This window comes from Rhincodon typus, chromosome 36 (assembly GCF_021869965.1).
Source record: "Rhincodon typus isolate 14 chromosome 36, sRhiTyp1.1, whole genome shotgun sequence".
NCBI classification, from domain to species: Eukaryota; Metazoa; Chordata; class Chondrichthyes; order Orectolobiformes; family Rhincodontidae; genus Rhincodon; species Rhincodon typus.
In genome coordinates, this window is record NC_063367.1 from 22,403,615 (window position 1) to 22,428,560 (window position 24,946).

At 39.2% G+C, this 24,946-nt stretch overlaps 1 protein-coding gene across 1 annotated transcript in view; it reads right to left on the reverse strand.

Annotated features, from left to right (window-relative positions):
* The window catches only part of cspg4 (chondroitin sulfate proteoglycan 4), an 84,517-nt gene that overhangs the window by 21,848 nt on the left and 37,723 nt on the right, over positions 1 to 24,946 (reverse strand). Inside the window, exons 2-5 of the mRNA XM_048617279.1 lie at positions 20,449 to 20,612; positions 14,031 to 17,588; positions 4,743 to 5,204; positions 3,393 to 3,569 (exon numbers count right to left, since the gene is read on the reverse strand). Of these exons, the coding sequence (XP_048473236.1) occupies positions 3,393 to 3,569; positions 4,743 to 5,204; positions 14,031 to 17,588; positions 20,449 to 20,612 (4,361 nt within the window). The remainder of the gene's footprint in view (positions 1 to 3,392; positions 3,570 to 4,742; positions 5,205 to 14,030; positions 17,589 to 20,448; positions 20,613 to 24,946) is intronic.

Below are 24,946 nucleotides of genomic sequence, written 5' to 3' on the forward strand. Positions count from 1 at the left end.
TTTACAGCACACCCAGTTTTCATATTTAAGAAATTCAGTGAGCTGGCAGTATATACTAAAATCTGGCTCAAAACTGCCATCTAGGTGTCAATCCCCAGAAACACTGCCACCCAGCGTGCAAACCCAGAAACACTGCCACCCAGCGTGCAAACCCAGAAACACTGCCACCCAGCGTGCAAACCCAGAAACACTCCACCTGGTGTCTATCCACAGACACAGTCACCCAGCATACAGTCGGTTCTACTGTAACGCAATAGTTATGTTCCTATGCAACATTGCATCATAGAAAATCGCGCTATAGGAATAATGGGGCCTATGGAAAAAGCGGGATTAGGGGCAGACCACCAAAACTGTCACTCAGAATTGCTCAAAAATCATTCAGAAGCCTAACACAAAGGATAGCACTGTTTGAATAAATGTTTAAATCATATCTAATAATGAAATAAGAGTACATTTAACACCTTATCTTGAAAAAATGTCAAGATAACTTGATGGGGGAGGAGATTTTGAGGTTGCTCTGTTGTTAATGCAGGGTCATCATCATCGCCACCTTCAGGTGCAGTTTATGGTTGCAGGGTTAGGGCGAAAAATAGTTATTCCATAGGTGGATGGATGTGGTTTATTGTCTTCTGCCTGTTTGTTGGGGTTGGCTTAAAAAAGACTTCCAGTTTTTGCTGCTTTGCCCTTTTTCATCTTTCATGAAGAAGCTGTTCATAGGGTGCCAAATAAGATCTTATTCCAGGATCTGCTACCCTGCTGCATTCTGCAATGTAACTGTTGTCCTCTGAGGGCTGCAACTGCTTCTCAATTTCCCTCAGGATAGAAGACAAAACAGAAGTGGAAAGCTCTCATGGTGCTGCATCCTGGACAACAACATCTTCACCTCCAGCTTCCACTTCCCCCTCAGCGACAAGATGTTGTAGATCAGCTGTAGAGAGGTCTTCACAGTGGGACTCAAGCAGTTCTTCAACATCTTCACTCTCCACTCTTCAAATCCAATTTGCTTTCCAATGTTCTTTGATTCTTGGGAGCTCCTCCGATGGATCAAAGCCTTTAAAATCTTGAAAGAGACACTTCTGTCAAACTGCATGCAAGCAGTCCTTATTGACATCACCCAACGATAATGTCAACTGCATTCTTGATGTTAAAGCTCTTCCAAAATTGAAGAGCACTGTCCTTATCCCCCTGAGTGGCTGCAATAAGCCTCTTAAATGTGCGCCTTAAATAATAAGCTTTAGAAGCTGCTACTGCAGTCCATGGGTTGAAGGAGAGAGGTTGCGGTTGGGAGTAGAAATAGCACTTTGTTTCCAGAAAGCTCACTAATGGTGGGAGAATGGCTTGGCTTGGTGCATTATCCAGGATGAGGAGAATCTTAAAATCCAAATATTTTTCCTGCAATACTTTCTAAAAACATCTTCCAAAACATCAACAATAAGATCAGAAAAAAATTTGTCCTGTCATCCAACCTCTTTTGCTTGACCTAAGGTAGACACCTATAGTTGTCTTAAGGTAACCTTTTAAGGCCTGTGGGTTGGCAGAGTGGTACACTACCACAGGCTTAAGCTTTAAGTCTCCACTGGCATTGGCACCCAGCAGCACAGTCATACGATCCCTTGCCACCTTAAAGCCTGGAGCATGAGCTTCATTCATAGAAATGTAGGTTCTCGATGCCATTCGCTTCCAGTATAAACCTGCCTCATCCAAATTGAAAATTTGATTTAAGTTGTAGCCTTCTTTGTCAATTAATTTTTTTTATTATGGGAGGAAACGCCATCACATATTCCTCGTCAGCACTGGCAGCTCCGCCACATAACTTTATGTTATGAAAAGCATAGTGGTTCTTAAAACCAGCAAACCAGCTGCTGCTAGCACTAAAGGCAGGCACATCTGCAGGATTTTCAGCTTTTTTTGTTAGGTCTTCATAAATTGATAAGGCTTTCTTTTATGGTGAGAAATGTGGTCCCAGATCACTTTTTTTTTGTTTAATCTTCAATCCACACACTTACAAGCCACTCAATCTCCTCAAGTTCCTTTGTCCGTGACCTCACAGATTTGCTAGCACTCAGACTTGTTCCAGCAATACAGCTTGCTTTAATCTTTGCTGCATTGTCTCTAATGGTGCGCAAGGTAGACTCCTTTATTCCCGTTATGCAAACTATATCACATGTTCTCTCATTACGCTCAAAATGTTTTTATAACATCTAGCTTCTCTTCCAGTGTTATAGCCCTTCCTTTACATTCACCACCTGCTATTTTCTCACCAGGATGCTTCTTGCTAACATTCTTGTCACTTTGTCCTCGCATTTTTGTGGGTAACATGGCAGAATTTGCAAAAATACCCAAAAATCATGAAGCACTGTACCTCTCACAGAAACCACTTCATGACCACATGATGTCAGTGCCAGGGACTCTTTCAGTGCTAACACAACGCATATTCTGGACAAAGCCTATGAAACGATCACATGATGTCGACACGTACTCCTCCATGCACTGGCAGAATCGGTTATAGCCAACACAAGTTTGCATTTTAGAAATAGCGTTCCCCGATTCATCAGTCACATTACAGCCAATTCATATTTTAGCAGAACCGACCGTACATCCCCAGACACACTGCCACCCAGTGCCCATCCCCAGACACACTGCCACCCAGTGCTGAGGTCTAGAGTCTACTATTCAAATAAACCATAAAGATGTTGGACGGCCCTAGTGGCGCACTGCAACAAGAACAAAAATAAAGCAGTCAACAGAACTGTATCAAAATTAAATTGGAATGTCAACTCTAGAGTTTATGATACTCGTTAGCCCTTAGTGGATCACTGTCATCTAAAGGCCTCCGAAGTGCTAGTGTACTCTGACCTGTTCCTGGTAACATTCTACCCACTGCACATTCGCAGAAAGACTACAATCCAAATGCCGTCCTCAGCATTGTTGACACCCAGCTTCCATTCCTGAAAACAGTGTTATGGACTTTAAATTATCCTACACTATGTTCACTCTTGATATTGATGAATACAAAATTCAAAAAATAATTGAAAAATCTAATTGTTTTTGAACTAGACCTGAAAATAAATCAATGTTCATTCAGGCAGATTTTTTAAAGCTTTTGAATTGGGCAAAGTTAGAAGTGATTTTGATACCTTTTTAAGTTAAACCATCCCTCTGCTAATATTTAAGGAACTTCTAATAAAGTCAAAAAAAACACAAGTCTGTATGCGGTAGCAATGTTAGAAATTGCTTAATTAGCCCTCCTAAACATGGAGAATTTGGAGTCGTTAGCAAAGAGTTCCTTTCCTTGCAGTGAATATATTTGGTGTACAAGCGGTTAAATCTTTAATTCTTATTACCCAGTAAATTCATTCTAGGAGCGAGGAGTGAATATAATCTACACTTACCTTCAGTTCAGTGTTAATGGTAACAACAGGAGCCTCGTCATTAATGGGAATTACAGTAACAATAACTGACATTGGCTCACTCTGTCTGCCAATCTCAGAAATATTGGCAATCACAGTAAAGCTGTCCACTAATGTTTCACTGTTATCGTGAAAATAAAACACTGCTTCTTCTTTGACCTAAAAATGTGCAGAAAAGGAACATTAGGAAAGAAGAACATAGCAACTGCACATCAGACATTAAACTAATGGTTTAAATCAATAGTACACCATATACATCACAGACCCAGTTACTGCACATCAGTGGGTATTTTGTGCATCTCATTGGCTCTTTTATTTTACTGATCAGTCCACTGTTTATAAATGAACAATTAACACAGATGTGCCACAAGTAGGGGAGGTTGTTGGAACTGCTGAGTTCCAAAAGACAAGAAAGAACAGAGACATAGTGTAGACAGGAAGGAACATTTCCCCTTGATGGAGGGATCAATGACCAAGGGCATGGATTTAAGATAATGGGCAAAAGGTTTAGAGGAGATGCAAGGAAAAACATTTTCACCAAGAAGGTGGTGAGAATTTAGAACTCACTGCCTTTAAGGGCGGCAGAGACAGAAACCATCATAACATTATACTTCATTTAAGAAGTACTTAGATGTACCTTTGGAGAGGCAATGGCCTAGTGGTATTATTGCGGGACTGTTAATCCAGAAACTCAGATACTCAGACTGGGTTTAAATTCTGCCATGGCAGATGGTGGAATTTGAATTCAATAAAAAAAAAATCTGGAATTAAGAATCTAATGATGACCATGAATCCATTGTTGATTGGTGGGAAAATCCATCTGGTTCACTAATGTCCTTTAGGGAAGGAAACTGCCATCCTACATGTGACTCCAGACCTACAGCAATGTGGTTGACTCTTAACTGCCCTCGGGGCAATTAGGGATGGGCAATAAATGCTGCCTGGTTAGTGATGCCCTCATCCTGTGAGTGAATAAAGAAAACACACAATGCCAAGGCATACAAGGCCAAGTGCTGGAAAATGGGATTAGAAAAGTTGGGAGCTTGTTTTTGACTGGCACAGACCTGATAGGCATTTTTCTGTGATATAGATCTCTGGTATTATTTTTAAGGCAAAACTAAACAATGCAGCCAGCTGTAGACTTTACCAGGGCAGCATGTTGAGGTCACACACTGATTTTCAGCACATGTAGTTGGCAGTATGTATAAAGGTTTCTCTAAATCCATGGCAAGTGTTGGCGGCATAATACATACTGAGGACAATATCCATGAGCATTAGGACAATTAAGACAAAAGAAATCTGACCAACAAAAGTAGATACCATTCAACATACCTCTTGCATTGTAAAAGACGAAATACTTTCTTCAGCAAGTCTTTGTCGTCCAATTCTACCATGTTTAGGAGTTTTAGTAACGTAAAATTTGAAATTTGAAGAAGTAAGATAATTGGAAACATTTAGAATATCTCCAGTGAGGGCTTGTGCATCACCTTCTTTCACAGAGATATTCTGCATCACCAAGAAAATTACATCAGGGATGAGTTCCACCAGCACTGTTAATCCATCCACCGTCTTAAATCCATTGGTCACATCGAGAACAAATGCATCCCCCTGAGGGCTGAATCTGGAATTAAGATATTGAACTCTGCCTCTATTTATATCATCTTGGGAAAATGACTTGAGGGGTTTCTGTTGGCCAGTCGGTTGGCTCTCAGTAACCATGACCAACTGGCCATGCACAGGAGCAGTTTTCACAGAGTAGATTAAATCTGAAGGAACACTATCATTGTGAGAAACCTGTCCAAGAAAAGCACATAAAAATACACTTAGTTAAAACACAAATAATAGCTTAATGATTCAATTAACAACAAACAATTAGTTCAAACATTACAGCCAAAATGGTTTTACAGGTCAAGGCAAACAAATGGAACGAGCTGCCAGAAGAAGTGGTGGAGGCTAGTACATTACAACATTTAAAAGGCATCTGGATGGGTACATGAATATGAAAGGTTTACAGGGATATGGGCCAAATGCTGGCAAATGGGACTAGACTAATTTAGGATATCTGGTCAGAATGGACGAATTGGACTGAAAGGTCTGTTTCCATGCTGTAAAACTCTGTGACTCTATGATTCTAAATATCAACTCTGGGATTTTGTTAGTATATTGTCTTACAATTCTTACCCTATATTCTTGTGTCAACTTGAAAGAAGGATCCACAAGGCCTTAACAAGAGACAGTTTATCGAGGGCAAACATGAGACTATCAGTATTAGGGGAATACCACTTTCAAACTGTTTAGAATAATCAGAAGTTTCTCTGACTGTCTGGTGAGTGTCAGACTGTGTAACTACATACTGAGGACAATGTCCAAAAAACACTGAGGTGTCATACAAGGGAAGGACAACTACCAAAGAACAGAGAAATTTTAAGCAATCACACAGTGGCATAGTGGTTAACATTGCTGCCTCACAGTGACAGGAACCTGGGTTCGATTCCAGCCTTGGGTGATTCCATTGCATGTTATCCCTGTGTCTTCATGTGTTTCTGCCAAATGCTCCAGTTTCCTCCTCCAGTCTAAAGTTGGGCAGGCCAGGTGGATTAGCCACGGTAAATGTGGGACTGGGTGGGATGCTCCTTGGAATAGGCTATTTTTGGACTGCAGGGATTCTATGATTCAAGGGAAATAACCCTTCTGAAAATTTGGATTTTTGTTGAGTGTGGTAACTTGCTCTTTTGCTCCATATCCTTTTAGACATTGATAGAATTTTCTTAATAATCTCAAATTTAAAATTAACAATAGACCAGCATCAGTTACCATTCATACTTGGAAGAGCATCCTAACTTCACTCTTGAAGATCTGGTAGGAAGTTTTAGGCTATACCCTCTACTCGTAGACTGACTAATCAGTAGAAACAGTTTGTTGCTAAATACCTTATTATTTCCCCATAATGTTGATTAGTTCTCATCTTAACATCCAAAATCCCAGGAAATACAATACATTTTTGTGAAATATCTCCTTGTAATTTAATGACTTAACCCTTGGAGTCTAAGTACCATTCTGGTCAACCCACACTGCACTTCCTCCAAGGCCAGTATATCTTTTCCAACTATTTAGGATTTCTGACAGTGTTCTGCTGTGCTTTAACCAGAGATTTGTAAAAGTGAAGTGAAACTTCTAACCCCTGTGAGGCAAGCATTCCATTGGCTTTTCTTTTAAACAATAGTCTGTAAGCAATTACATTTTAATGATCTGCGTACCTGGACCCCCCAAGTCTCATTGGAACTTGACTCTTTGTAGTTTTTCACAATTTAAGCTTTTAAAGTATTCTGATCCATCCTTTCAAGTTGTTTACCTCATTTTTGCCTTTCTACTGAGATTTTATAGGTTCAGCAGGAAGTCTATACTTTGTGAATACTCAGTGAATGAAGCAAATTTAATCTTGGTCTACTATTTGCTAGGTGAGAAATATACACCAGGAGTCAGTCAGCATTCTTAACTGTCTTAGCACAATATCAAACTCACCCAGTCACCAAAAGCACATTTTTCAGAAAATTTCTTCTATATATGGTATCAAGAATAGCTGCAGCCCCAGCTAACACCACTGGTGAAATGTCACAAAGCAGAAATTCATATAGTTCTGTTAAACATTTAATGCTAATCTTACACGTCATGATCTCTTTAATTGAATTTCCAAAATTTTGTTCCATCCATCTGGTCCCAAAATCTCAATTGCCCACTTCCTCAAACATCCAGAAAGTTTTTATTTCAAATATCCCACACCCTCGGTCTTCCACTCCCCAGAGTGACCATTCCAGATGTTCACTGCTCTTTGTGCAAACAAATTAAATCTAAGCTGTCTACACATCTTCCCTTGTATAAGCTTCAGCACAAATTCCCACCTTTGGAATTTCTAACTATCTCAAACATATTATTGGAATTCAGTTCACACAATCCTTTCCGAATCTTCATTCTTGAATAATATCTCTCCCGATTCTACTTCACCAGGGTAAACAATCTCAGATTCTTCAACCAGACATCATAGCTCAGATATTTTTAACTGGGTAAATAGAATCACAGTGGTTGTTGGATGAAAACAATCCAAGGTCCATGTAAATGACCTTGTGGTATTCTACTGGTCACATAGTACAACATTAATGGAGTTACTGACCAAACAGTTATTGATCTTCATCAATTAGTCTCTAGACATCAATTAGACCTGGACATGAGGTAAATAAACTCCCAGCAGCAGACAGCTTTGGGATTGTTAGATCTGCAAGTCACCTGTTTTTCTAAATTACACCTCATGTTTCAAATTACTCATCTACCAGATGCCAAAATCCTATGTTCTAAGGGAACTATATCTAATTTGTGTTTGAATGAATCAATAGTAACCATTTTCACTGTCTTTTTAGGGGTCTCTTTCATAGGCTGACTACTCGCTCACTGAAATATTGTTTCCACCAATTAATTTTGAATTTACCTCCCATGCCCCTACCCAACTCTTTGACATCTTCTGTTGCATGTTCTGTGCTGGACCATAAAACATAGGAGCAGAATTAAGCCAGTTGACCTATTGAGTGTGCGCCTTCTCCCTATAACCCTTAATCCCCTTACCAATCAAGAACCTATCTATCAAGGTGCAACAGTAGGTCCTGGTCAACACTATCCAGTCCTTTAGAACCCTAAAAACAGTAATCAAGAAACACCTTGTCTTCCCAAGCAAAAACATACCTAAACTAGAGTGATAGATGTCTAAAGCGCAGAAAAAGTCCCCTTGGCCCACACAGTTTGTGCTAAGCCAAAAAAAAAAGCACCTAACTGTTCTAACCTACATAATTGTTGTTCAAAATTCAGCTTCTCCATTCCCCTCATCATTCTGGCTGCTCTCTTATGTATCCTTTCATTACTGCATTATCCTCTCTGAACCGCAGTGATATAAATATAAATTGTGACCAGAAGTGTACAGGGTATTTCAACCAAGGTCACACCACTGATTTATAATGTGACAGAATTATTTCACTGGTTCAGCTCAATTTTGACCTTTCAATACATCCCAAAATATGTTTTGTTTTAATCCACCACCAAGGATTGTTAATAGACTCATTTATTGTCTATCACGATCACCTAGTTCCCTGTCACTTTCCATACATATTATTTTCTTCCAATTAAGTAATAATCAGTTCCTGAATATGTTGTCCCCTTTGTGAAGCATTTTGAATTTCTTTCAATGGAATTATATCTGCTACCTGTCTTCCCAGTATAGTCAACTTTTCCTGTTGCTCTTTCTGTTCAGCTTTGCAGTCCACCACTTCCATTAGTTTTGAGTCTATACAGTGACAGGAGGAGATGCAAAAGAAACGTTTCCCTTTTGATACCAGAACTAGTAGGAAAGATTGGGTAGGCTGTCTTTTTTTTAAAAAAATCAAAAAACAGAATACTGAAGGGAAATCAATCGAGGTCTTTAAAGATTGTGAAAGAGCTGAATAGGGTAGACGTAGAAAAGGTGTTTGTGTGTGCGCGCGTAATTCAGAGAGCATTGAGAATGTGGAACCTACTATTATGTGGAAATGGTTAAGGTGAATACTGCAAATATGTATATGGGAAAACTATACAAGTATATGAAGGAGAAAGGGATAGAAGGATATGTTGATAGGGTTCTATGAAGAGCAAAAACTCCAGCATGGATAAAATGAATTTTATGAATTCAAATATGGCCACTGTGACGTGTGTTGGGGTGTGTTTTTATATTAAAATTTTTTATATAGTTACAGCTTGTTATGACTTATGGCTGTATTGTGTTTAGTGTCCCAGGTTTGGATCTTTCTGGCTCTTCTACAGAATAATTATCAAAGGAAATAAACATAAATAAAGTTTGAAAAAGGGAAGCATTTTAATAACTGAGAAATTAGATGGGAAAAATCACACAACGTGGATCATTAAGGACAATCAGAAGAATGATTAATTAAATGTAAAAGATAACAGGGAGGAGTTAAATAAGAGTATAGTAATACCTAAAGAATTTATCCAAGTATTAAATTTACCTTTGTGAACCTATTCAGCTGGGTTTAATGTCAAGGACCCAAACTACGGACTATGAATCATAGATTCCCTACAGTGTGGGAACAGGCCCTTCGGCCCAACAAGTCCACACCGACCCTTGGAGCATCCCACCCAGACCCATCCCCCTATAACCCATCTAAGCTACACATCCCTGAACACTACGGGCAATTTAGCATGGCCAATCCACCTAACCTGCATATCTTTGGACTGTGGGAGGAAACCGGAGGAAACCCACGCAGACACGAGGAGAACGTGCAAACTCCACAAAGACAGTCGCCTGAGGATAGAATTGAACATGGGTCCTGGTGCTGTGAGCAGCAGTGCTAACCACTGAGCCACCGTGCCACCAGCATCACAGGGATTGACTACAAAGCTGCTTTAAAATAATTGACATGCAGAACCTAAGCTGCATTCACATAGACAACCATAAGCAAGATATTTAAATGTGAGGCAATAAAGTTAAAGAAGTAATTCCAGATTCTGCAGTGAGCAGGAAGAAAGACATGTAACTGTTTCACTTCATTAATATAGACTGAACATAAAGGAAAAGGTCAAGTTTAAATCCTCAGGCAAAAGTAATGCATACATTTTCACAGTGGTGCGGTTGGCCAAGCAAATGGAATCAATTATCCTGAGACAGAGCCAATCCCACAAAAGAATTTTGGAAGTAGTCAGACAGATTTCCTAGGCACAAAAAGGCCAGATATCACAGCTGTAAAGTGTAAGAGCAAAAAACGTGTCACATCACCACCAGATGGTAGTATGAGACAGTGCAGATCTCCACTTTCACAGCTAACAATGTGGATAGATGTGCTATCTAGCACTACGTCCTATGGATCGCCCATCTTAGAAAGATGGGAAGTCAGAAAAGTCCTGCAGGATTAAAACCCATGGATCTCTGACTCCCACCCTCAAGAGTCATACAGCATGGAAACAGACCCTTCAGTCCAAACAGTCCATGTTGAACATAATCCCAAACTAAACTAGTCTCACCTGCCTGCACCTGGCCCATATCCCTCCAAACCTTAGATAACAAGGTATAGAGCTGGATGAACACAGCAGGCCAAGCAGCATCATAGGAGCAGGAAGGCTGACGTTTCGGGCCTAGACCCTTCTTTCTTATTCATGTATTTATCCAAATATCTTTTAAATGTTCTACTTGTACCAGCATCCACCACTTCCTCAGGAAGTTCATTCCACAGGCAAACCATCCTCTGTGTAAAAAAATTGCCTAAGTCTCTCTCCTGTCACCTTAAAAATGTGTCCCCTAGTCTTGAAATGTCCCATCCTTGGGAAAATACAACTACCATTAACCCTTTCTAACCCCTCATGATGCTATAAGCTTCTATAAGGTCACCTCTCAACCTCCTACACTTCAGTGAAAGAAGTTACAGCCTATTCAGCTTTTCTTTACAACTCAAATCTTCCATATATGGTAACATCTGGCTAGATCTCTTTTGAACCCTCTCCAACTTAACAATATCATTCCTATCCCCCCAGAACTGGGCACAGTATACCAGAAGAGGCGTCACCAATGTCCTGTACAATCTCAACATGACATCCCAACATAATCAAAGGACTTAGCAATGAGGTTAAGCATGCCAAACACCTTTTTAGCCCAGCCTGTTTATATGTGACGCAAACTTCAAATTCCACTGAGAGACATGAAACAAAGTTGAGGAAACTATTTCACTCAAAGGGTTTAATGTAAATTGGGGCCCCCTTTAAACCTCTCCACTGAGCATTCCATATTTTATATTTCCTATGCATTTTGATACTTCTTTTAATTGTGTAATATCAGTAACTTGCTTTCACAAGCATGAACAAAAGGTTTATCACCACTTTTTTTGGAAAATAGGTTCTGTTCTTCAAATGAATGAAAATTAACTTTCAAACAGAGACAGGCAAGGGGACAACAGTCAACCTGTCACCTGCCTATGGCCAATGGCCAAGAGGCTACAGATGGGTGATTGACCAGGCAGAGATGGCCAGCCTCCAAAATAATCTAATTCAACAGGGATAGTTTGGGAGAGGAGGATATGAGCCAGAGCAAAGGCTTGAGCCACCATCTTCTTGAAGGAAAACAAGGAATTCCCCTACATCAGCCTGAGTGAAGAACAAACATAACTGCCACCAAAGGCTACCATGAAGGACAGTAAAACATCTGGGATATGGAAGAGCACTGCCTCTACTTGTCCATTTTATAGGACTCAGGATCAGCGAATCATTCCAATGTGTCACAGGTTACGCATTTCTTTTCTTTACCTTGTTAACCAAAGTACTGTATCTAAACTAAGTTTATTGAGAAGCCTATCAGAAAATTGCTATAAATCATTAAATATATTAGGTAATCATGATTTTGTATCACCTAAAATCAATAGGTGATAGAGGGGAGAATAAGTCATGGGAGAGAACACTGATTTACCTGAATATTTATTTATTTCAGGGTCTAGTAACAGGTTAACAGTAAAATTCCCTTGATAACTCCATTAATAATAAATACAACAAAACCACATTGTTCAAAGCTTTAGTCAAAGTTCACTGCCTGATCTGCACCACATCAGCTGATGTCAACTAGGGCAGATATTGGGTGTCATAATTATTCCTGGCAACCCAAGATATAAGAAAGGGATAAGAGGCCAGAGTTCCCTATCACAAAGTTAATCTTTAGAGAGAATGGGATTAAGCTTAATGTGATGGTTTCACTAACTAAATGGTTGCTGATATTCATTGTCAAAGTGGATCACAAAATATATAGATGGATGATGCCTGAAAATTATTGAAAAACAATGAATGTGTTGCGGGGGGTGGGGGGAAAATAGTTGCAAATTTTTAGCAAAGCAGCTTTACCTTGTCTCTAGTACCTATGTATAAAGCTGGCAGAATGAGAATTTATTATGTAGGCAGATAATGACAAGGGAAGATTGTAAACATTTTATCATTTAATTAGAAAAGCAAAGAATAACAGAATTCAATTAAGTTTGTTAATTAATTAGACTGAACCAACAGATTGAGTGTAATTAATTATCATTAATAAAATTCAGAGTTGAAGTGGCAAGTATGTAGATTATTTATTTGATTGGCAGGGATACAGACACTGCCAGAGGAGGGAAGCTAAAAGTGAAGTGGAGGAGCCAGCAAGGAACATTTAATTTAATTTTTATATTTGTTAATCAGAGCCTGGAAATAAGGAAAAATGTAGTAACCATTAAAACACCAGCAGTTTCACAGCATTCCATCATTCTCCAGAGTGGATGTATTCTGAGGTTTGCACCCACACACTGGGTCAGTGGTAACATATATAAACAAATTAATTTGAATTTATATACTTTATCATACCAATGAGTCATTCCAAAGCATTTTATCAACAAACACATTACTATAGTCACTGAAGTTAGTGATGATGGTAAATGTGGCAGTCAGTTTGTGCACTGCAAACTGTCACAAACAGAAAATTAATGACTGATCAATTAATATGTTTTGGGTATCAATGGAATATTGATCAAGCCTAGGAGAATACCTGAGTTCTTTTTGAATAGTTCAGAGGAATGTTTCACATCTGAACGAACAAACAAACAACCTGGTTGTAATATCTCAACCAAAATGGAACTTCAATGCAACACTCCCTCGGGATTGCACTGACTTGCCAGTGTAAATTGTGTGCTTAGGTGTATTATAGGGCTTGAACTAACCAAGCAAACTTAACATATCTTATACTTACACAAGGCAATGCTTGCAAGAAAAAATATTGGCTGCATAAGTCAAATAACTCAACAAAGTAAATGTATAAAAACAGTTTACCATGGCCAAATTCAATATTTCTGTGACTAAGAAATAAATTTTAGATGCACATTACAACTTCAACTGAACAATCTTAATTAAATAATATTGAAACACTCGTCAACTCCAGGGGTCTGTCTGAAGAGAGCTTGTCAATTTATTCCTAGTGACTAATCTTGTTTATTAACACCTTAAGGGCTTCCTGTCATCTAAACTAGATGCAATTTAAGCTATTTCTCATAGACTCTTAAAATAACCAGAGGTTTGGAGTTCTAATAATGAACTGTTCTCAAACTAACCATTGATCCAAAGCAGATGTAGCCAATCAGATCCATCTGGTGGCAGCTATTCAACTTTAAAAAAATCTAGGCAAATAATTTGGTTTCTCTGTTGGTAACTAACAACCTCAAGTCCTTAGGAGGAGGAGACAAATGATTCAACCACTCCAACAGACACATCTTTGTGCAATAGTAGAACTATTGAAAGAAACATGAATTTCTTTGCAGAAGTAACCAATCTTTATGCACTTTAGAAATGTAATACCACTTGACGTAAGCATCAAGCTGAGTGAGCTTAATTTAAGGACCTGGTTAGCAAAATGGCTGGATGATTTGAATGCTGCCAATTTAGTTGCTTTCTAAATAAATCAGTGTGCTACTCAAAAGAGGCAAAACACTTTTTTAGTGAATCTCACTTTAATCTTCTTCAAGATAGCATGAGTTGGTGCATTCAGAAGGGTACATGTTAAAGGGAATTATAAATTAAACAGTTTACACTTACAAGAAGTTGATCTCGCCAAATTTTCTTTGCTCCCCCTTGGTTGACAAAGATCTTTTTATTGTGTACTACAATTGGTGGGTATTGATGACGCTCCAAGAAGATTAAAATGGGAAAAGTTCCCTTTGTCTTGATCTCTTTCACTTCAACCATAAAGTTAAAAAAGTCTTTTGAATGCTGGCTGTTGTCATGGCGATATACCACTCGGCCATCATTTATATCTTTCTGTGAGAAAGAATGATCCAGTTCACCATTTACTAGAATTTCTCCGTGACTCGGTGGAAATGTTATCTGGTATACTATTTCCTCTTCACTCCAAATGTCCATATTGGACTCCACACCAAGGAGATAGCCAAGGATAGGCAACTCTTCTCCTTGGTGAACCAAGAATATGGAATTATTGACTATTCTCAGATATGGATCTAATGCATGAACTTCCAAGACTGTCCTAGTCTGATGCACACCATCAGATACTTGTAGCTGGAAAGTTCCTCGTTGAGCTCCGTAATGTTTAAACAACACTTGTTTCTTCTCCATATCTTCCTGACTGAAACGGGAAAGTTCGTGAGCAGTGTCATCTGCTGAAACAATGTTACCATTGGAGATACCCCATTTGGTATAAATCAATTGGGAATCATCAAAATCCGAGTCTGCATCATGAAAACGAAGTTCAGCTGTGGTTAGCAAGTGTTGCCCATTTAACGTCACGTTAAATGTCTTGTTCACCACTCGAATTGGTGGCTGATCATTTACTGGTCTTATATAAATACTCAATGTGCCAAGAACCACATCTACCTCAGGGTCATCATCTTTAGACTGTTCTGTAACAACAAAAACAATCTTGTCTTCTAAAGTTTCAGAGTCATCATGCTTATACATCAACTGCTCTTGGAGAATGTCATCATTGGTAAAGATTGTGATGGATTTTTCATGGTCCGGCTGCCTGATCAGTTTCCCATGCTGAGGACCCTGGCTGACATTGTACACAAAAGCAGTGGTGCTGTGACCTATGGTGAAAAGTTGATCTTTGGTGATTGTTTGTGTGCCTCCTTCTGTCACAACCAGTGGCTTACTCATCAAAATTGGTACCTCTGGATCGATGCCAATCAATATGGGATAAGTATATACGGGTGAGTGTTGGTCACCAACAAAAACCTGAAACTGGAAGCTGTCTTGGGTTTCCTCAGAATTTCTAACTGTTGCTTCATAAGTGAGACCTATTTGCTTTAAATCCTCTTGGGTGAAGGTTGATCCAACATGTAGCTCCTTGTCCAGAACTTGCAGCTTTCCTTTATCTGGAGACTTTAAAATGACGTACCTGAATAGATCAGAAGGGATCGTATGGCCTTCTATTGCAGCTTCCAGTTCATTTTGTGTAATCTTTCCTCGTCTAACATTATTTAACTCATTTGGAGATATCTTCACCAGTGTTATTTTAGCTCTCTTTATTTTAATTAAAAAAACATTATTTTCAAGGATTTGCTGTCCAACTGTCACTGAAAACTTAAGTTTTTCTGTTATATCATGTCTGCGAAACTCAGGATCTGTGCTGAAATAGCGAAGATATCCCTGCTCTATATCATCCTGATGGAAAGTCTTCACTGGTTTCCATTTCCCATTGTCATCAAATTTCTGTACCTCCCCATAATATAATGGCTCAGTAATGTTATATAAAATATCCACCTTCTGCTTGACCGCATTTGTCTCTACAGACAGATTGCTGATGGTGATTAGACTGACACCTCCTTGTGAAAGAATTAAACCTGAATTATTTCCCACTTGCACATCAGGTTTCAAGGCCACTATTCTCAACGGAGTTGGGTCACTTATTTGTTCCCCATCAGTGACTTGGAGGAATAATTCAGAAACTTTGGCCCCAGTATTAACGTAACGAATATTTCCCAGTTTCAAATCTTGACATGAAAATTCTCCAATTCTCTGGCCAGGGCTTCTTACATCTTCCACAAAACCTGGATCTTTTCTATTAACTATTATAATTCTTAACTCAGAACAAACATTGTCAACATCTACAATATGAATGACATCTGGACCAAAGGTTTTCCAAGTATTTTTAAGAATCGTCATAACATTTCCATTTGGGAAGGTTAATTCTGGTGGGTCATTGACAGAGATTATCTTCATACTAAATGTGTAACGTTGACCCTGTTTTAAACAGTTGGGGATCTCTTTTTTACTATGAACAGATACTTCAAGTTTTAACTGGTCAAGTGACCCTTCAGATCCATCATGTTTATATGTTATATGATGGTGGATTACATCTAAAAGGGTGAATGCTTTCCTACTCTTTGCACCTGGAATATTCAGTTCCAAGGTACCATATCTTGGTTCTTGAATTATTTTGAAAACTACTTGAGAATTTCTCACTCCAATTCTGCTCAAATCAATAGTGGGATGAATATGGATGAGCTCCAATGTAGACCATCCTGCTTCTTTTACAATTAATGGTGTCAGATTCAGTAAGCTAGTAAAATTACTGAAGACTTTAGACATGTTCTTATTGAGCATACAAGGTGCATTGGTGGTTAGGAGCTCATGAAAACTTGGAATTGGTGTGGCTGAAACTTCATCCTCCAGTTTATTCTCACTTTTCTCCAGCTCTTCACTCTCTTCGTCCTCACATACAGTACTAATACCCTTGGTGACTAGTGCATCTACCAAACCTTTCTTTTCTAAGTTTACCCGCATATTTTGAATGCAACCAATGAAGGAGCCAGATATTGTTCCTTCCATCAACCCATTTGACAGTCCACGTTTAATTAATTCAAAAGAGGTTTTGTTGTCTATTCCACCAATGAACAGGTGTCCTTGGAGATCCAAATGTGTCTTCTTAGTGTCAATCAGTTGCTTTTGAGATAATTCACCATCTACTGTAACCTCTATAAAGTTCACATTAAATAACATTTTAACATTGTGCCATTTCCCATCACTAACAAAACGAGTATTATCTAATACAACAATTCCACCTCCGTTGTCAAGTAAAACACGGAGATGTCCATCTGTAATTTCTAAAATAATAAAATCTGTCTGCCATCCTGCATGGTAGAGCAATGGAGCTTGCAGAATCGATGTTTTCAGAAAGCACTCAAATGTTCCCTCCTCTCTTGCATTCCAACTCGAAAAGGAGATGTAAGATTTTGGTCTAAGAAAGTTGCTGGGGTAATCATCCCCTGCTACAATTACATTGCTACATCCATCCTCTATCTCGTAAACAGTTCTATATCTGGGATGTGTTGCAAGTGAGAATAAGATGTCATAATCATTGAACACAGCCTTGGAAATACAGCCTCTGAAATGAGTGGATTCCCTCGATAGGTAAGGGATCTCTGCCTCCCCAGGTCCACCCACGTATAGGCCATTGTCAACATTCAACTTATTAAGATGGCCAAGCACTTGCACCGAAGTTGTGAAGAGTTCATCTACAGTCAAACTTAGGGTCTTGTTCTCGTGCACAAGATAAACATCATGCCAGACAAGATTGTTAAGTTTCAGGCCAGTCTGAGAATGCAATATAACCTCTCCAGATCCAAGTTCTAATTTCACCTGAAAGATAAAAGCACACATGAAATACAATTTTAATTGGAATCACAAAGGTTGGAAACAACTAGATTCACATAACTGTCATTACCCTGTTCTGTTGTATTAGTCTTGCACAGAATATGATTATAAAGGACAGAGCGGCCTGAAGCCAAGGAAAGCAGCATTCTGACTGGAAGGCACACAAGAGGAGTCTCATGTTCTGTAGAATTTAACAGAACAAATGTCTGTTCAGTGGAAGGACTTAGATCTTTGTAAAAGAATTTGTTCAAGGGATGTGACCATCACTAACCAGGCCAGCATTTACTGCCCATCGCTAACTACTTTGAGGGCAGTTAACAGTCAACCACATTGCATGAAAGCCTGATCAGATGAGGACAGCAGATTCCCTTCTCATAAGGACATTAGTGAACAACTATTGACAATAGTTACATGGTCACCATTAGACAAGTTTTTTATTGAATTCAAATTTTATCATCTCACATTGTAGGATTGAACACTTATCCTCAAAACTTTAGCCTGGGGTTCTGGATTACTAGTCCACTTACTCTAACACTCACACCTGTTTCCCCAAAAATTTGGAGAAGCTTCAACAAAAAGAGGCAAGGCCTAGCTAGAAACAGAATACTGCAGAAATAAAGAGAACAGACGCTTTGAAGTTGAATTGGTGACCCAAGGACTTCAATAAACAGAATATTTCCAACTGAATGTTTCTTTTCCTGCATGTATTAGATGGCATGGAGAAACATAACCTGGAGTAAGATGTCCCAAGAAATTGACCCTGGTGATTGCTACTTTACCATCAGCCCTATTACCTAAGGGATCAGTTAGCTCAGTTGGCTGGACAGTTGAGTGAAGCCAACAGCATGGGTTCAATTCCCACACTGCTGAGGTTACCATGAAGGACTCTCCTTCTCAACCTCTCCCCTTGCCTGAGGCATGGTGACCCTCAAGTTAAACCACCACCAGTCATCTCTCTCAAATCTCTGTTTGAAAATCCTGATTACACAAGAAATGGGTGATACTTCATCTTAAAACTTCTATCAGTGACAGTTTTCTTAGTGATACCTGGATTACGCATTCGGCTTCAGAAATGTGTTGTTTGCATTAACTCTAGCAAGACTTAGGGTATAAATAATTACTCATGTGGCATTATTGCTTTTTATATACATATCGCTGTTGCAGCTACAAACTGTCTTCCTACACTCTAAGCACCAGGAAAATGAGTTTAGATACAGCCAAGCAGATCCAAGTTTCTAGTTCAGTGGAGACACATCCTAATCACATTTAATCTCCCCCTAGTAAATAACTAATCTTAAAGCACTAAATAAAAAATGTTTCTGGAGATAACTCCTGAAAGGCAAAATCAGTTATCAGTATCAATAAAGGAATTTATTTTCTTCAGCTGCTAATTATGTCATCAGCAGGCTTGTTTTGGAATCATTTTCATATTACTGGGGAAGTCACCTATTAACGTATTTGGGTATTGGCACAATCATCCAGATACAGTGCCTGAATGGAACCATGCTGTATGGGAAGCTCTTTCCTATGCTCTTGTTCTTCTGCCTACATGGAACAACGTATCAGTAGCTGCTCTGATTATTTGTAGATATTTTGGTGCCTCTTTGTTCTTTATCATCAGTTTTGCACAAATTCTTCTTACAGATAGCTTAACACCATATCCCAGAGTTTGGTATGACCAGTTCCCCACTAAAGGCAACCATCAGCCTTTTAGCGGTTGTCAAAATTAGAAATTCTCTCTGCTGATCCATGTCCCTGAGCAAAAACAGAAATTGTTGGTAAAACTCAGTGGGTCTGGCAGCATCTGTGGAGAGAAACCAGAGTTAACATTTTGGGTCCAATGACCCTTCCTCAGTACGGGTTTGCTGTAACAGTGACTGCCATGTGGAGGGGATCTTATAATCAACAGCATTGCGTTGAGTGTGACTGACAGAGAAAGAACAAGGTAGCTGCATACTGATGCTTTGCAGTAGGAAGTGCATGGGCTTCACTGCAATGAGAAGTATGGCATTTTTAATGTTGTATTATACATTTCAATCCATCATCTGATGGAATATTTATTGTATTCCAGCAATAGGAATCTGGACTAATCAACTCAATGGACTAAGAAGCAGCAGATGATCAGGATGTGTAGCTAATTTGTTTTTGGGGACAGGAAGAATCCTTTTCAGGAGATTAAATCAATAGGATGCATAATGGATCATAACCTACATGGCTATGAACACATTTTTGAAAATAAGAAAGATCATTTGGCTTGTTATGTTATGCAGGCAATCCTTACAAATCCTATACCCAATATTTCTTTGTGGTTTCTCCTGCTCTGTCACTGTAGCTTTGGTGAAAACTCCATGTGTATGGAGATTCTGCTGAATTCACCAAGGTACAGAGAAGGCTCAAGGAAACTGTCACTAGCGCTATACACTTGTACAATAATCAGCATTTCAAGCTGCCAAATCCAGAAATGGTCATGTTAGGAAAGTCATTTACAGCTGAATGGCATGGCTGTGTTCTTCAGCCTACACTCCTTTACACCAATCTGAACTTCACAGTGCACAGGTCCACTCTGAAAGTACATGAACGAAATGTGCAAAACGCTTGCATTGCAGAATATAATTGGTGGTCAAATAGCTCATTTACATGCAGGAAAGCATGATACTCTGTTTGCTAAAAATACTGACAAAGACTTCTCTATTCATCCAATGACGGTAATTGTTTGGAGAGACATTTTCTCCAGCATGAAAATTATTCACTCTGGTTGTTACCCATCTATATGTATACAAATATGGTTATTATGGCTGTATCTCACAATTGGTTTGAATACATATTATCCCAGAGAATGTTGTACCTGCAATACTCCAGCATACAACTCCATCAGCAGGTAGTCACTTTGACCTGAAGCTAGGAAGAGAAGTCCATTTTGTTTACTGGTCAGAAACGTCACGGAGAGTCTGCTGGAGGTAAAAGCCCCAAGTTCCCTCACCTTCATGTAACTGTCTCCAAAGAAAGACACTGCAACAAACAAGGACATAAAATATTAGTCTCATGAACACAAAGAATGAAGTTCAAGATAAACCATTTTTTCTTGCCAAACCCCTCCTACGTCTCAATAAATTGACTTGTTACTGAGGTACAGTTTAGCATGCACTGGTTATTCTCTGTCTAAATAATCACTCTTAATTTTTATGTTTTGAAAGCCATTCCACCACTGGAGATATCACAACAAAACCAAACTTCATTCTTGATCAAAAACAGTCAGTGCTGGAGAAGTTCAGCAGACCTGGCAGCATCAGCAGAGAGGAAAAAGGAGTAAATTTTGCGAGTCCAGAGACCCTTCGTCAGCCTTGATTGCTAGCTACTCAATCCCTCTTCCAGCAAAGATTACCATTTGTGGATGAATTTTGACTCAGTAGTTTATTATTGCCAAGTTCAAATGTACCATCCCTAGTGTAATGCTGATCAGTGGGGGTATGAAACTTGGGAATTTCCATACAACAGTTTTTAAGAAATATAGTGGAAGAACACCATACAAGTTGCTATACATCAAAAATATAAGTACTTCATTGACAGCAAACCAAGCACTTTAGGATATCCTGTGGTTGTGAAAGGTCAGACAGAAACACAAACTTTGTCTCTTTCCTGCAAGGAAAATAAAAAGCTAGCAACCAGTTCTGAAGAAGGGTCACTGACTGGACCAGAAATGTTAACTCTGATTTCCCTCCACAGAAACTGCCAGACTTGCTGAGTTTTTCCAGCAATTTCTGTTTTTGAGGTTAGCAATCATGCCTGAGTTGGAGAGAAATTTTTCATGACATAGTTGGCAAGTCTGAGAAAGAAAGTCTAAGAGAACACTAACGGTTCGGTGACCAGGTGAATGTGTGTGAGTAAAGGTGCACTGTGGGTGGCTGGAGAAAAGAAGAAAGATGGTGTGTGCCCTCTTTTTCCAGAAAACCTATCATCTACATTGCTTAAAAGGCTCCATTCTTTTGCATGGAAAAAGATCTTGGTGATTTGGCTACAGTCTGCTATTCATGAATTTGTACAGAGTAGAAGTAGTGAGTGAGTACAAGTGCTGTTTTATGATGGGCCCAACAGAATGACTCACTATTTCCTGAGTTACTAGTTTCCCCCCAGAATATTTGTTTCTCTGACGAATGTCTAAAAGACTGAAATAGGTTGTTGGGCAGTCGTGCCATTAAAATATGATCCAACATCATCACAAAGCCTTACTTGAGGATAGCAGGCACTCCAGCGCTGACTAGCCTAACAGTTCTGTACTTTATAACAAGTGATTGTAATTTACTCAAAGGAGCTCTGCTTGCAGCTGCAGCACCAAGCTATTGCAAGAATTCACAGAGCATGCATGCTTTCAAAGCAAATGTACATCAAAGGATAACCACAAACAGCGCTCTTTTCAAACACAAGGGCATTTTTTTTCAGATGTACATTTAGTTCTAGGGTGAGTATTTGACATTTCAGCTCCTTAAATAGAATCTGCAATTTTCAATGTATTTTGACCTTAAACTTTCAACAATGAAATGGACATCATAAATAGCATCATAACATTATCACTTTTTATTATATTGCCATTTTGCTTGGTACCGATGTTATTCTGGCTCCTCTTCCCCCATGTGCTTCCATTTTCCCTTAGAAGTAGTGCCATGAAGTCAACAATATCCACGGAGTTACCATTCTGCAGACATTATCAACTTAAATGCTTACAGAATCAGAGAATTGTTACAGTGCTGAAGGAGGCCATTCGATCCATCATGCTTGCACCAGCACTATTAATCAGTGCCTTTTCTCCGTATCCCTGCTCATGATCACTCTTCAAAAAAATTTCATCCAATGCTTTCTTGAATACCTCAATTAAATCTGTTTCCACTACATTCCAGGCAGTGCAGTTCATACCTTAATTACTTGCTTTTTCTTACATCACCCTTGCAACTAGATTTGGCCAACTATTTTACCATGAAGTCTAATCCAATCCTATTCTACAATGTCTAAATGTGCACACTTTGTAGCAGGGGTCATTGGGCAGTAATGGAGAAGGAACCCTGCATAATTTCACAAAATAAAAGAAAAAACTGTGGATGCTGAAGATCTGAAATAAAAAAAGAAATTGCTGGATAAACTCAGCAGATCTGATAGCATCAGTGGAGACAAAACAGAGTTAATGTTTCAAGCTCAGTGACCTTTCTCCAGTTCTGAAGAAGGGTCACTGGACTCAAAATGTTAATCCTGTTAATTTCCCCTTTGTTCTTAAGCAATGAGACCTTGAAATGGCAGTGACCACATAAACTGGACGAATTCTAACATCTGAGAAAGTAGGTGTTCTAACATCTTTTCTTTTTGAACTCTTTCTTTCAGAATTAAAGCACTATGTTGATGTAAAGAAGAATATTTGAAAGCTTCTAGAATAAGCCAGATTAATTTATATTAAGTTATGAAGCCAGTAAATTGTTCAGGGCCAACCAGTGTTTATTAGTGCTGTGGAATGCTCTCTTGAAAAGATCCTGCCACTTCAATGTTGGTTAAAATTTTATAAGACAGAAGTTGACGACTGGCCCATACCAAAGTGGAGTAAACTGAGACTGGACAAACCCAATAAATGAAGGATCTTTAGAGATTGATCAGAATCAGATTAGAATGCAAAAGGGAGAAAAACATGCAACAAACACGTTATGCTAATTATTCTCCCACTCCTTTCACAAACCTTAAATTAACCCAATCACTCAAAATCTCTGTAACCTGTTGCCAATATCAATATTTTAGATAGAACATAGAACTATACAGCACAAGAATGAGCCCTTTGGCCCACAATATCGTGCTGAACATGACACCAAATTAAACTAATCCCTTGTGTCTACCCTTGGTCCATATCCCACCATTCATTGCATATTCATGTGTTTATCTAAAAGTCCCTTAAAAGCCCCTAAGTGTATCTGCCTCCACCATTACCCTGGCAGTGCGTTCCACTCTCTGAGTAAACAACTTGCCCCTCACATCTCCTTTAAACGTTCCTCCTCCCAGCTTAAATGCATCCGCCCCAGTATTAGACATATCAACTCTGGGAAAAAGATTCTGACCATCAACCCAATCTATGCATCTCATAATCTTACAGACTTCTATCGAGTCTCCTCTCAGTTTCTGCCATTCCAGAGAAAGCAACCTGAGTTTTTCTAGCCTCTCCTTATTGTTCATACCTCCTAATTCGGGCAGTGTCCTGGTAAACCTCTTCTGCACCCTCTTTCTGCCGTTTGCCTTCTTTACCACCCTATCTACTTGCATGGCCACTTTCACGGAGCTATGTACTTGAAATCCAAAATCCCTCTGTACATCAATGCTGTTCAGGGTCCTGCCATTAGTTGTATACTTTCCCTAAACATTTGATCTCCCAAAGTGCAGCACCTCACACTTAAATTCCATCTGCCATTTCTCTGCCCATATCTGCAACTGATCTATATCTTGCTGTTTCCTTTGACAACCTTCTACGCTATTCCCAACTCTGCTAATCTTTGTACCATCTGCAACTCCACCAGTCTTTTCACAATGTCCATCTGTCTTCAATATGAAGCTGCAAAGTCTGTTATTTTATATGCAGTATAATCTTTCAAATAGTAATTTTAATGTATGTTTAATTGATTATTCTGACCATCACAATCTGTGGAATGCTTGTGAAAACTTATTACTTTATAATTGTCTTGCTTATGGTACTGATTTGTGGTTAGTTTGGGGGTTATTGTCCAAATGTCTTGATACATCTCAATGGGCCAAAGGCCTCTTCTGTGCTGTATGGTTCTATGAACTTTATAGCTTAAATCATATATTTTTATTTAAAAGAACATCTCACATTGCTTGACAAGTACAAGTACTGGCTATAAATTAAAGAATTTAGGGAGATCAACTTGGGAGAAGATGGCATGGTGGCACAGTGGTTAACAGTGGTTAGTGGTTTGATTCTAACCTTGGGAAACGTGAAGGTGGAGTCACAGGTAGACAAGGTGGTGAAGAAGGCGTTTGGTATACTGGCCTTTATAGGTCAGTGCATCGAGTATAGGAGTTGGGATGTCATGTTGCGGCTGTACAGGACATTGGTGAGGCCACTTTTGGAATACTGTGTGCAATTCTGGTCTCCCTGCTATAGGACAGACAGTATGGCATGGTGGCTCAGTGGTTAGCACTGCTGTCTCACAGTGCCAGGGATCCAGGTTTGATTCTAGCCTTGGGTGACTGTCTGTTTGGAGTTTGCACATTCTCCCTGTGTCTGCGTTGATTTTCTCCGGGTGCTCCGGTTTCCTCCCACAGATGTGCAGGTTAGGTGGATTAGCTATGTTAAATTGCCC